Consider the following 14,926-nt stretch of genomic DNA (forward strand, 5'->3'; position numbering starts at 1 on the left):
CCGTTCCCGTCTCCGCGGATAACCGCGGTAAGTAATCCCATGTCATTTTCTAGTGCCTATTTCAACCTCAGCCCTTCTACACCAGCATTCTTCAAAGCAAAGCTTGCGGGTCAGTGGTTGTGGCCATTCATACTCTGATTCTTATGGGAGCCAAGGATAATGAAGCCATTGTGACATCACTGATGTGATTGGCTCTTAGGCACTGGTGGAATGAGGCATTATGACATCACAATATCTGCTCTGGATACCAGAGACTGTCATTCTTCAGTGTCTGTTTCAGCCTCAGTCCTTCTTCAAAGCAAAGCTTGCGGGTCAGTGGTTGTGGCCATTCATACTCTGATTCTTATGGGAGCCAAGGATAATGAAGCCATTGTGACATCACTGATGTGATTGGCTCTTAGGCACTGGTGGAATGAGGCATTATGACATCACAATATCTGCTCTGGATACCAGAGACTGTCATTCTTCAGTGTCTGTTTCAGCCTCAGTCCTTCTTCAAAGCAAAGCTTGAGGGTCAGTGGTTGTGGCCATTCATACTCTGATTCTTTCCTCTCTCCTTAAAGAATGACATGAAGATGGTTTCCCGCGGTTATCCGCGGGGACGGGAACGGTGATGAATTTTTTTCACTGTGTCATTCTCTAGGGACGGGAACGAGCTCAAAAGGATGGGGCAGGAACGGTGATAAATTTTTTTCCCCCATGTCATTTTCTAGAAAAAAAAAAAAAAAGAAAGCCCCCCCTTGAAAGCCCCTTAAGAGCTGGGACTGGTTATCAGCCACTGGATGGGAAGATATTTTTAACTTATTTTGCTAAACGTGTGTTTTGTGCATTGACCATGTGTGCCAGGCAAATTATAACAAATGAGTTGGTTCATTTCAGCTTTTCCCTTTCCTGCCTCCTCCTCCTCCATCAGCATTCAAATATCTTGATTTACATTGCAAAATTTGGCTTATGTGCTCTTTTGGTTTAAGAGACAACCATGCACGCCTAAAAACATTTTTGTTTGGCAAATATTTTGAATAATTTGATGTGGTCGTACTGTGAACGTTCAATAATTTATCTTTTTGTAAACCGCACTGAGCCGAGAGGTATATAAGCATTTTGTTATGTTAATCTGGATACATCTGGTGCATCTGGACTAATTCTCCCTTTCTTATGATATCAGTCTGTCTATTTTTCCTTCCCACATTTTGGGTCTCGTTACCTTAACGTATTCTCCTGTCAAATTCTTTTGTCAGGTAAAAGAGAAAGAGGACCTGGAAGAGAGACGGCGGATACGGACCCAGATCCAAGAGCTTCGTTCGGCGCAAAATAGAGAGGCCCAGAACACAGGAGCTAAAGGTACTGTTTGAGAGGAAGGGAGGCCCCCCCTCATCCATCGAGCTTCCTTCCTGGGCGACAATGCAGAGGTTGGTCTCTTGACAGAATTTGCCTCTGCTTTCTGGGACTCATCAGCTTAGGCAAATTCTGCCTCTGAGGACAGGCGCTACTTGAGTCTAAACGGCGGGGTACACCGTCAAAAGCACGGAGGACAAACGGCACGCCGACATTTGAGTGCAGGACAAATGCGTGCCGCTGCTTCCTTCACTTTGAGGCCTTCCGTTTTATGCTCGGGGGGGAGGGGGGAACCCCCCAAGTACACTTAGAACACTGAAAACTCCCGTTCTCCTTCCCATTTTCGCTCTTCTGGAGTTTCCAGTGTAGTGGAGGGGGTTTCCCCCCAATGGGAGCGCGAGGACTTCTAACTGTAGTGGAGGGATTCCCCCCCCCACACACACACCCCTTACAGCGCAAAAGGGAAGGCCTCAAAGCAGCAGAAACGGCGGTGTGCATTTGTCCTGCGCTCAAATGTTGGCGCAGGATTGTCAGCGTGCCGTTGTCCTCCACGGTTTTGATGCGTCACCAAGCAGTGGCGTAACGAGGGTGAGAGGCGGCCAAGGCGGTTGCACCCCTCCCCCGACCTCTTCTCCATCCCCCACCCCCTCCTGCCACGCACGCGCGTCGCTTCCCTTCCCCCGTACCTCTGTAATGTTCCTGGCATGAGCAGCAACCTCCAACGCTGCTTCCTAGGCGCAGGTCCAAGAAGTTATGTCACAGGAAGAGCCTACGCTGGCGTGACAGCAGGTTGGAGATTGCTGATCGCGCCAGAAATGTTATAGAGATATGGGGGAAGGATGGGTGCCCAGGGTGGCCCGCCCCCCTTGCCACCCTCTTACCCCCCTTTACCCCCTCTTACCCGCCCCCTTTACCCCCTCTTACCCCCTTACCCGCCCCCTTTACCCCTATCCCCCTTTACCCATCCCCTTTACTCCTCCTTATCCCCCCTTTAACCCACCTTACCCCCTCTTACACGCCCCCTTTACCCCCTTACCTCCCTTTTACACCTTACCCTTCTTTACCCCCCTTATCTTCCTTTATCCCCTCATACCCCCCTTTACACCCCCTTTACCTCCTCTTACCCATCTTAGCCCCTCTTTACCCCCTTACCCCCTCTTTACCCCCTCTTACCCACCCCCTTTACCTCCCCCCCTATCCCCCCTTTACCCACTCTTACCCTCCTTTACCTGCCCCCTTTACCCTTCCCCCTTACTATGCCACTGAGTCTAGGTACATCTTGTGGGAGATCCCATCCCTCACCCAGTACTGTCGATTTGCCTTAAAACTGTAAAATCCGCAGTGGCTTTTATGACTGAAAGACGGAAGTGCAACTCTTTTATTGTTCCTTCAGTGGGAATCTGATGCTTCTCTGAAAGCAGCGCTTGGTCCTCAGTCTCTTTTCAGACTTCGATTGCTTGAGGTACAGAATCCTGAGCTGGGATTTAAACTCATTTTCCTTCGTAATCCCTGGCCCCTTTGAGCTGTCTCAAGCAAAGCTTTTTAGCTCTGTTTTATCCCAATATAAAGAATTTATACACAGTCTAGGAGGTTTTGTAATTGCTGCATTCTCTAAAAACTGATCATTTTAAAAGCGAGTTTCTCTGAAGGCAAGTTGTCTGTGGTGGGTCATGTGACTGACTGTGCTCTGTGCCAGACAGAAATTTCTAGAGCTGTCTAGAAAGGCAAAGGCCCACTGCCTATGAGTAGGGTTGCCAGACCCACCCCCAGGCGCGCCCATCCCTGTCCTGTAATGCCCTAATCATGCCCCCAGTCCCATCCTAGCCCCCAACTCCCCCCCACTGCTTGCTCTTGTCGGGGAGGGAGGAAGTCTGCGCATGAGGAGGCTTTTCAAAACCCGGACGGACCCAGACATGTCAAGAGAAACTAGAAAGTTCTACTTATTTGCTTATCCAAACATCAATGGGTGTAGATATAAGACCTTCTTAGTTAGAACCCTAGCAACAATCTTGGTTAGGTAAATGTATTCAGCAAGCTATGTTATCGGAAATTAATTAAGACCACTTTGTTCGATAAGTTTATTACTTAGTGAGTTTTATTATTGAAATTCTATTTTACAAATATTTGCATTTTTTTACTGTATTATTGTATTTCGCTGATTGTCCAGCTCTTTTTAGTGTAAACCGCCTAGAACTTTTGGTTATGGCGGTATAAAAGAATAAAGTTATCATTATTATTATTATTATTAAATCTGGACGTCTTGCAACTCTACCTATGAGCAGCAGTTTCAATGCTTCTGTTGCCCCTTAGCTCTTTGTTCTGTATATTTGCTGAGATTATTGAGCATGTTTTCCCAGTGCTATGGTCAGACCGGAGGGGTAGCTATGGCCAAATGGGCCCTTATAACAGCATTTCGGTTCAAATAATTAAAAACCTAAGAAACAACTGTTCGACAAATGACACTAATGATCATCAAATAGCTAATATACAAGGAAATGAAATCCCAGCAGACATGATCTGGAGTTCCTTTCACGATCCAGAATGGAATAATTATATCAAACTATAGAACAAATACTCTAAATCATACTGCATTCTGGACTCATGTCCCCCGGAAATTATGAAAGCGGCTCCATTAGAATTTAAACTATCTATGCTGCATTACTTAGCCCATAACCCAAAAAATGGAAAGATCCTCACTAAAGGTTTCTCAAGGTCAAACACAGCAATGAGGGTTCTCAACTTTAGAGGCACAGACTTCGACCGCATGGGAATTTTTGTCCATCAGGAGTTACAAAAACAAGCATAACCTAACAATGTAGAGGATGTGTGGTTGACTCTGAAGTCCACCCTACACGAAGCAACAAACCGCCACATAAGAACAGTAAGTAAGCGCAGGAGGAACAAAAGACCCCAATGGTTCAGCGCAGAAATTTCAGACCTCGTTAAAAAGAAAAAAGAAGCATTTATCACCTACAAACATTTAGGAAAACAAGAGGCGGAAAAAGACTATCTGGACAAGTCAAAAGCTGTCAAAATAGCAGTCAGGGAGGCCAAACTCAAAATGGAAGAAGATCTAGCACGGAACATTAAGAAAGGGGATAAATCCTTCTTCAGCTATATTAGTCACAGGAAAAGAAACAAAGATGGGATAGAACGCCTGAAGAAATCGGACGGTAACCTTGTAGAATCAGATTCTGCCAAGGCAGAATTACTAAACGAATACTTCTGCTCAGTCTTCACCTGTGAAGCGCCGGGAGCTGGTCCACAGCTTCAGATGGGAGACAGCCAGAAGGACCCGTTTCTAGACTTCGAGTTTACGCCCAGTAGCGTCTACTATGAACTATCAAGACTCAAAGTAAACAAAGCCATGGGGCCGGACAACCTACATCCCAGAGTGCTCAGGGAATTGAGAGAAGTCCTGACAGAACCACTATCTGTTCTTTTCAATCTTTCCCTACGCACAGGAAGAGTCCCCTTGGACTGGAAAACCGCCAACGTTATCCCACTCCACAAAAAGGGCTGCAGGACAGAAACGGCAAACTACAGACCGGTGAGTCTCACGTCTATAGTGTGCAAGCTCATGGAAACACTGATCAAACGAAATATTGACACAATCCTAGACGAGAAAAACCTACGTGATCCCCACCAGCACGGATTCACACAGGGCAGATCCTGCCAATCTAACCTAATCAGCTTTTTTGACTGGGTTACTAGACAACTAGATGCCGGAGAGTCACTGGATGTAGTATATCTAGACTTCAGTAAAGCTTTTGATAGCGTCCCACACCGAAGGTTATTGAACAAGCTGAAGTCGATAGGATTAGGGGACACTCTAACTACATGGGTTGAGGATTGGCTGAGTGGTAGACTTCAGAGGGTGGTGGTAAACGGTACCCCATCCAAAACGTCAGGCGTGATCAGTGGAGTGCCACAGGGGTCGGTCTTGGGCCCGATTCTATTCAACTTATTCATAAGAGATATGACCCAAGGACTTAGAGGAAGGGTATCACTGTTCGCCGACGACGCCAAACTTTGCAACATAGTAGGTAAAAACACCATGCCTGATAATATGACGCAGGATCTACTGCTGCTGGAACGGTGGTCAGCAACATGGCAGCTAGGCTTCAATGCTAAAAAGTGTAAGGTAATGCACCTGGGAAAGAAAAACCCGCACAGAACTTACATACTAAATGGTGAGACCTTGGCCAGGACCACAACGGAATGTGATCTAGGGGTGATCATTAGTTATGACATGAAGGTTGCAAATCAAGTGGAGAAGGCTTCCTCCAGGGCAAGGCAAGTGATGGGTTGTATCCGTAGAGGTTTTGTCAGCAGGAGACCTGAAGTCATGATGCCGCTATACAGGTCCATGGTGAGGCCTCATTTGGAATACTGTGTTCAATTCTGGAGACCACACTACCGGAAAGATGTGCTAAGAATCGAGTCGGTTCAGCGTATGGCCCCTAGGATGGTCTTGGGGCTCAAGGATCTCACGTATGAAGAAAGACTGAATAAACTACGGCTGTACTCACTTGAGGAACGAAGAGAGAGGGGAGACATGATTGAAACGTTTAAGTATATCACGGGCCGTATCGAGTCGGAAGAAGATATCTTCTACCTCAGGGGACCCTCGACCACCAGGGGGCATCCGCTGAAAATCAGGGGAGGGAAGTTCCATAGCAACTACAGAAAATACTTCTTCACTGAAAGAGTAGTGGATCATTGGAACAGACTCCCACTGCAGGTGATTGAGGCCAACAGCGTGTCAGATTTTAAGAGAAAATGGGATATTCACATGGGATCCCTAAGGGAGTATATTAAGGGGGGCGGGTATTTGGAATGGGCAGACTTGGTGGGCTATAGCCCTTTTCTGCCGTCTTTTTTCTATGTTTCTAATAACGGTCACATAATAATAACCCCAATTCCAAAAAATAGTAAAGAATCATCAGCACTGGTAACCAACTATAGACCAGTAGCATCCATTCCATTTATTGTAAAAATCATGGAAGGATTGGTACATACCCAACTGATGGAATATCTTGATCAGTTCTCTCTCTTGCGTGAAACTCAATCCGGTTTTAGACCTTTGTTCAGTACTGAGATACTAATTGTGGCTATCTTAGATAATCTGCATCTCTTGTTCAGCAAGGGCCTTAATGCCCTGATTATGCAATTTGATATGAGCTCTGCCTTTGACCTATTGGACCATGGGAAAATGTTACAATGCCTAGATGCAATTGGTATTAGGGAAGAGGTGTTGGACTGGTTTCGAGGTTTCCTTATGTCCCGTACTTACCAAGTATGTTTCAATTATGGTCTCTCCAATACCTGGAGCAATCCATCTGGCGTACCGCAAGGGTTACCACTATCCCCATTGCTTTTCAATGTCTACATGTCCTCACTAGGTGCGCAATTGACCCAGCTGGGGATAAAATTATTCAGTTATGCAGATGACTTTACGATCATCATCCCATTTGCTAACTCTCTCTCGGAAGTTACTCCCAAGGCATCAGAAGCACTAAATTTGATGGAGCAATGGATGACTGAATTCAAACTGAAACTTAATTCAGAAAAAACAAAATTTTTTGTAGCTTTGCCACACCCGCTTGACACCAAAACACCGCTATGCATCAACAAGCTTAGTTATCCTATTCAGTCTACTATGAAGGTATTACTAGACCAGAGCCTATGAAAGACCAGGTAGACTCCTTAATCAGAAAGGGTTTTTTCACTCTCTGGAAGCTTCGGTCCATTACAGCATATTTTGATATGTCAGCATTTAGAATCCTGGTACAATCCCTTGTACTGAGTCAACTTGATTACTGTAACATCGCCTATTTAGCCATTTTCCAAAAGAATATGCAACGATTACAACTAGTGCAAAATGCAGCGATCAAACTGATTTTCGGGCTGAAGAAGTTCGATCATGTGACACCTTACTACCGACAGCTGCATTGGCTACCGATGGAGGCACGTGTGACGTTTAAGTTAGCCTGTTTCTGCTTTAAGGTGCTATTTGGTCTAGCCCCTAAATATATAACTGACCTTTTCTCCTTCTCAGCCAACAGACTTAAGAGAAGCTCACATTTGAACTTTGTTTCTCTTCCAGTTAGAGGATGTAAACTCAAGACACCATCAACACCTTCTCTCACATCAGGCAGCATTATGGGGTAAAGATCTAGAACAATTGCTTACGCCTTCTACTTATGGGGAATTTAGAAAATGCCTAAAAACATATCTGTTCCTGAAGTATCTAGGCAACTGACTCGTACAATTCTTTCTCCACAATAACTGATCCCTAGAGCTGTTAATCACTAGCTTTTACCTCTGTTAAGTTCAATCAATTTGTACCATCTTTTAATCTTTGTAAACCGCATAGAACTGCATGGTCCTGCGGTATATAAGCTTATTATTATTATTTCATCTCTCCCAAGGCAGTGGGGAACACAAGATATGGGGGCCAGGAACTCCAGTAAACAAACCCTGCAAAAAGTAAAACGCACATTTCCAGACCTATATAAGAATAGAAACAATGCGAGGTGTCAGAGATGCAGGTTTTACGAAGCTGACATAGTACAGTTAATAAATGTAGAAAAAATAATTCCTTTTTCCTACGAGATCTTTGTTGTCTGAGCATTAGTTTGGTTCTTCTGTCTCTCTCCTGCTTTTCTCTGTTCTTATTTAACCCTCTTTCCAGGGTCTCCTGTGCTTTTGACATTTCTTCTCTCTGTCCACCATCCTCTTTCCTCTATATCCCTCTCCATCCTGTCCAACATCACTCCTCTGTGTCCCTATCCTCCCCCATTATTCAGCGCATCACCCCTCTGTCTCCCTATCTTACTCTGTCTAGCATCTCTGCCATGTCCCTTTCTCTCCCACTGTGTCTAGCATCACCCCTTTGTCTCCCTGTCTTACTCTGTCTAGCATCTCTGCCATGTCCCTTTCTCTCCCACTGTGTCTAGCATCATCCCTCTGTCCCTACCCATATATTCCTTCCATGTCTAGCATCTCTGCTCATCTCTCTTCTCTTCATCCTATATCCTCCTTCCTCCATCAGTCCAGTGTCTCTTCCCTCTTGCCTTTGCTCTAGGACAGGGGTAGGCAATTCGGTCCTCGAGAGCCGGAGCCAGGTCAGGTTTTCAGGATATGCACAATAAATATGCATGAGATAGATTTGCATCTCAAGGAGGCAGTGCATGCAAATCCATTTCAAACATATTCATTGTGGATATCCTGAAAACCTGACCTGGCTCCGGCTCTCGAGGACCGGAATTGCCTACCCCTGCTCTAGGACTTTCTCTGTATCTCTTCCTTCTGCTCCCCCCATGTGGGTCTGGCACTCCTCTAACCTCACATGGTCCTCTAAATGCACAATGAATTGCAGAGATAGGTGCCTCTTATAGAATTTCCCTCAAATGTCTAATTATGAGTGACTTAACTTCAAATTACTCCTAACATAGCTCAAGGTAATTTCTCATAAACTTTAAGGAAACCTTCCAATTGTAAAGAATTCCAAGAAATACATTCCTTCCCCTGTTGTAGTCTCGTGAGACCACGGAAACTCACAGCACGGCTCTGCACGGGGCAGGAGTGTAGGAAGATGGCTCCTGACCCGCGTCACCGCTAGACTACCAGGTAAGGTCTGGGGGTGGGTCAGAGCCGGCCCAAAAGTTGTTCGTGAATTTTCCCTATTCACGTGCCAGCTCTGCCCCTAACCCCCGCGAATAGGGAGGGAGAAGTATAGTTTGTTTACATCAGTGTATTGTAAACTCCACGCAGCAGCGAGATTCAGAGTGTGCCACCTAGGAGGAGAGACACCAGTGCCAGCTGACTACCTCCAGGATGTGCCTGTCGCAGCGAGAGGCACATCTTGTAGGCCAGGGGTGCCCACACTTTTTGGGCTTGCGAGCTACTTTTAAAATGACCAAGTCAAAATGATCTATCAACAATAAAATTTTAAAAAACACAAAGCACACTGTACGCAGAGAAAATGTTAATTATCATTTGTAATTGGGGGTTTTATTTCGAAGAGGTCAAAGCAGATGACTCTATGCACTGCCACCTCATTAACAACCATACAAAAAATAGACAAATATACCCCCCTCCCTTTATACTAAACCACAATAGCAGTTTTTAGCGCAGGGAGCTGCGCTGAATGCCCCGCACTGCTTTTGACACTCATAGGCTCCCTGTGCTAAAAACCGCTATTGTGGTTTAGTAAAAGGGGGCCATAATGCAAAATATAGACAGCAGATATAAATTCAGACACATTTTGATCACTAAATTGAAAATAAAATTATTTTTCCTACCTTTGTTGTCTGGTAATTTCATGAGTCTCTGGTGGCACTTTCTTCTGATTGTGCATCCAATCTTTCTTCCCTGCTTTCAGCCTCCTATAAGCTTCCTCTCCTCCAGTCCTCATTCTCTCCCCCAACTTTTTCTTTGTTTCTCCCTGCCCCCTTCTTTCTTTCTGTCTCCCTGCCTCCCTTTCTTTCTGTCTCTCTCTCTCTCTCCATGCCCCCTTTCTTTCTGTCTCCCTGCCTCCCTTTCTTTCTGTCTCTCTCTCTCTCTCTCCCCATGCCCCCTTTCTTTCTGTCTCCCTGTTCCCCCTTTCTTTCTATTTCCCTTCTTTCTTTGTCTCCCTGCCTGCCCCCTTTCTTTCTTTCTTTCTTTCTCCCTGCCCTCCCCCAAGCCACTAGGTTTGCTGCCGCTGCCACCATTGGAGAACGGGCCCCCAAGCCACCGTTGCCCCAAGCTTTCCTTGCAGAAGCGTTGCACTGACCAGCATTCCACTCCCCGACGTCAATTCTGACATTGTACAGGAAATTCCGGGCCAGCCAGGCAACGATTGGCAGACCCAGAATTTTCTCTCCGACGTCAGACTTGACGTCAGGGAGAGGAATACTGGTTGGTCTGACGCTTCTGCAGGGAGAGCTTGGGGGACGTCGGGGAGAGGAAGGCTGATCAGCCTGGTAGATCGGGACGGCAACACGAGTCTATCACAGAGCCCGGGATGGGATCTGCTATTGACTCGCGTTGCTGTCCCGATCTACCAGTCGATTGCGATCGACGTATTGGGCACCCCTGCTGTAGACAGTCAGCTGGCACTGGCCCCTCTCCGCACCCCTCTACCCAGGGTTAGCAAGATCAGAACCCTGTCTGGAGGGCCTTCGCGCATGTGCAAACGATGTGATGACATCACACGTGCACGTGATGTCATTATGTCAGTGTCCACTCGTGTCCAGACGCTCTCCAGCTTCGGCCCTGAGTTTAGTGTGCTGTGACTTGAAAAGGTTTGCGACACACTGGTTTACAGATTTGCTTCACTGCCTTTCAATAGAGATCACAAAGCTGGGTCCATCCACGCAAGAGAAAGAGTAGAGTGGAGCAAAGGAAAGGTGTGAGAGAGAATAAAGGAAGGAAAAAAGTAAGAGGCGGCGGCAAAATGGGCGAACAAAATGCTAGGAATGATAAAGAAGGGGATCACGAACAGATCGGAGAAGGTTATCATGCCACTGTACCAGGCCATGGTGCGCCCTCACCTGGAGTACTGCGTCCAGCACTGGTCGCCGTACATGAAGAAGGACATGGTACTACTCGAAAGGGTCCAGAGAAGAGCGACTAAGATGGTTAAGGGGCTGGAAGAGCTGCCGTACAGCGAAAGATTAGAGAAACTGGGCCTCTTCTCCCTTGAAAAGAGGAGACTGAGAGGGGACATGATCGAAACATTCAAGGTACTGAAGAGGATAGACTTAGTAGATAAGGACAGGTTGTTCACCCTCTCCAAGGTAGGGAGAAGAAGAGGACACTCTCTAAAGTTAAAAGGGGATGGATTCTGTACAAACAAGGAAATTCTTCTTCACCCAGAGAGTGGTAGAAAACTGGAACGCTCTTCCAGAGACTGTTATAGGGGAAAACACCCTTCAGGGATTCAAGACAAAGTAGATAAAGATAGGTTTGTTCAACCTCTCCAAGGTAGAGAGAACGAGAGGGCACTCTCTAAAGTTGAAAGGGGATAGATTCCGTACAAACGTAAGGAAGTTCTTCTTCACCCAGAGAGTGGTAGAAACTGGAACGCTCTTCCGGAGGCTGTTATAGGGGAAAACACCCTCCAGGGATTCAAGACAAAGTTAGACAAGTTTATGCTGAATCGGAACGTACGCAGGTAGGGCTAATCTCAGTTAGGGCGCTGGTTTGTGACCAAGGGCTGCCGCATGAGTGAACTGCTGGGCATGATGGACCACTGGTCTGACCCAGCAGCGGTAATTCTTATGTTCTTATGGTCTGCTGGTTAGAGATTAATAAAAAATGAAATGGAAGCTCCATTTCTCCAGTGAAAGAGACGAAGGAGTTGCTGCTGGATCAGTCATGGCTGCTTATCATATAAAAATGCTTCTGAATTTTAGATAGCACGTTTTCTTTCTAATCTCTCTTTTAAAAAAAAATTATTTATTTATTTGAATATCAGAGTTAGTATATAAGAACATAAGAATTGCCGCTGCTGGGTCAGACCAGTGGTCCATCGTGCCCAGCAATCCGCTCACGCGACGGCCCTTAGGTCAAAGACCAGTGCCCTGAGTCTAGCCTTACCTGCGTACATTTTGGTTCAGTAGGAACTTGTCTAAAACTTTGTCTGAATCCCTGGAGGGTGTTTCCCCTATAACAGCCTCCGGAAGAGCGTTCCAGTTTTCTACCACTCTCTGAGTGAAGAAGAACTTCTTTACGTTTGTACGAAATCTATCCCCTTTTAACTTTAGTGAATGCCCTCTCGTTCAAGGTAATGGCGGAATAGAAATCCCTAATGTAATGTAATGTTCTCTCTACCTTGGAGAGGGTGAACAACCTGTCTTTATCTACTAAGTCTATTCCCTTCGGTATCTTGAATGTTTTGATCATGTCCCCTCTGTCTCCTCTTTTTAAAGGAGAAGAGGCTCAGTTTCTCTAATCTCTCGCTGTACGACAACTCCTCCAGCCTCTTAACCATTTTAGTCGCTCTTCTCTGGACCCTTTTGAGTAGTACCGTCTCCTTCTTCATGTAAGGCGACCAGTGCTGGACGCAGTATTCCAGGTGAGGACATACCATAATAATAATAATAATAATTTAATTTTATATACTGCCATACCTGGTGAGTTCTAGGCGGTTTACATCAATTAGATTAGGATCTACGTTTGCACGCAGATTTACAAACAAATTAACAACAATGTAACAGGAAAACCAAAATTGACAGAGTATGGAGAGAGCTTGTTGAAGAAATTAACAACAATGTAACAGGAAAACCGAAATTGACAGGGTATGGAGAGAGCTTGTTAAGGAAAGGGAAGAGAAGCTATTATGAGGGGGGAGGAGAGCAGGGGGGGGGAGGAAGGGGCGGGCGAAGTGTAAATATGCAAGGGAGGGGCCATTAGGGGTCTTGTTTGCTGAATAGATAGGTTTTGAGTGATTTTCTGAAGTTGAGGTAGGAGGGGGCCTCGAGTATCATTTGGGCCAGCCATGGGTTGAGCTTGGCTGCTTGGTAGGCGAAGGTTTTGTCTATGAATCTTTTAAGGTGACAGAGTTTAAGCGAGGGGAAGGCGAACAGTTGAGTTCTACGGGATTTCTTGTTTATGTGATAGAGGTTAAAGTGGGGGTTGATGTAGCTTGGTGAAGAACCATTAACCGATTTGTAGCAGAAGCATGCGAATTTAAAAAGGACTCTTGATTCGAAAGGCAGCCAGTGTAGTTAGTGGTAGAAGGGGGTGACGTGTTCCCATTTCTTTAGGCCGAAAATGAGGCGCACGGCGGTGTTTTGGATTATTTTTAGTCTCCTGGTGGTTTTCTTCGTGGCGTTAAGGTAAATGATGTTGCAGTAGTCAAGAATGCTGAGGATAGAGGATTGTACCAGTAGGCGGAAAGAGGTGTCGTCGAAGTATTTTTTTATGGTGCGCAGTTTCCATAGTACGGAGAAGCTTTTCCTGACCATGAGGTTCGTGTGGCTTTCTAAGGATAAATTTTTGTCCAGAGTGACTCCCAGAATTTTTAGGGTGGATTCAAGGTGGAAAGTAATTCCTTTCAATTGAATTGTAGTGTTTTTGATTTTGTCATTGGGGGTGACTAGGAAGAATTTTGTTTTGTCGGGATTGCGTTTCAGTCTGAAAGAGAGCATCCATAGTTCAATCTGGTTAAGAATGTTTGTAAAGTGGTTAAGTAGATCTTGTGAGAAATTGGTTAGTGGGATGGCTATTGTGATATCATCTGCATATATAAAAAATTTGAGCTTGAGGTTGTGTAGGAGGTTACCTAGGGAGGCCAGGTAGATATTGAACAGGGTGGGTGACAGCGGCGAGCCTTGAGGGACCCCACAGCTGTTGTCCCAGCTGTATGAGAACGCGTTGTTTTTGAAGACCTTGTAGGATCTATTTCTTAGGAACCCCTGGAACCAGTTGTGGACCTGATCAGAAATGCCGATGTGGGCTAGACAATCTAGGAGAATGGTGTGGTCGACCAGGTCGAAAGCACTGCTCAGGTCAAGTTGTATTATCAGGGCACTTAAGCCTTGGCCCCGTACAGCATGATAACCTTCTCCGATCTGTTCGTGATCCCCTTCTTAATCATTCCTAGCATTCTGTTCGCCACTAAACAGAAAACAATTGGTCCTGCCAAATCCGTTTCATTCATGATGTTGCCATCTGCAACTTTTAGCGGGTGCAATACTGTTAGTGTCTTCTGCCAGATGTGGTCAAAGTTTATCCCCAGCTCTGCAACATTACAATAATAGATATGCAAAAATTCTATACATTTGGGACAAGAGATGATTATTGCCACTACAAGAACTACTCAAAAGTTTTTCTCTGTAAAAGGACTATATGCACTCCTACACAAGAGCATACAAAAAGAATTCAAAATTTGTAAAATATTAATACTGTGTGGGTACTCTCAGTGTGAAGTCATAAGCGATGAGCTAACCACGCCTTACAGGAGAAAGCTCTAAACTTCTATAGACTTTCCCAGAGCTTATTTTATATGATACATACAATATTCTAAAGCAAATAAAAGTCCACGTCAAGGAGAGAAAGGGTCATCTTCATACATATTAACCAATAGGAAAAAAAGTAGAAAAAAAAGTAATTTGCCTGTATTACAACATCTTAAGTTAATTTAGACCACCGTCTTTTTATCTAAAAGGAATCGTTCTAGCTGACCCAGCTCCAAAAAAAGTGTACACTATATTAAGATAAGTAATCGGACGTTTGGCTGGAAATTTTAGGAAAAAAGTTGCACCCAAAGAAATTACTCAAGATTTATATTAAAGAAATTATGCCTATTTTGGATGGTTCTATAAACATCTGGAAACACTTGTAATTTCTGGCCACAAAACAAGGAATCTATTTTTCAGGAAATAATATTTTGAAACAGTACTTTTGATATTTTCAAAGGAGGAAGTAACCAGGAGAGTGGCACGATTCTTTCTGATCTCTAAAGGCGGAGTGTTCCATATATTGATGGCAACATAGGTAAACGAGGAATTGAAGACGCGTGTGCACGCGATTCCTTTTGGTGAAAGGAAGACCATCTGCGATCTGTTGGTGATTTGGGTAGATGAGAAGCAGGGCT

At 45.1% G+C, this 14,926-nt stretch overlaps 1 protein-coding gene across 1 annotated transcript in view; it reads left to right on the forward strand.

Moving 5' to 3' along the window:
• The window catches only part of SMTN (smoothelin), a 336,207-nt gene that overhangs the window by 173,096 nt on the left and 148,185 nt on the right, over positions 1 to 14,926 (forward strand). Inside the window, exon 7 of the mRNA XM_033956006.1 lies at positions 1,239 to 1,341. Within this exon, the coding sequence (XP_033811897.1) occupies positions 1,239 to 1,341 (103 nt within the window). The remainder of the gene's footprint in view (positions 1 to 1,238; positions 1,342 to 14,926) is intronic.

The sequence above is a fragment of the Geotrypetes seraphini genome, chromosome 8 (assembly GCF_902459505.1).
Source record: "Geotrypetes seraphini chromosome 8, aGeoSer1.1, whole genome shotgun sequence".
Classification (NCBI taxonomy): domain Eukaryota; kingdom Metazoa; phylum Chordata; class Amphibia; order Gymnophiona; family Dermophiidae; genus Geotrypetes; species Geotrypetes seraphini.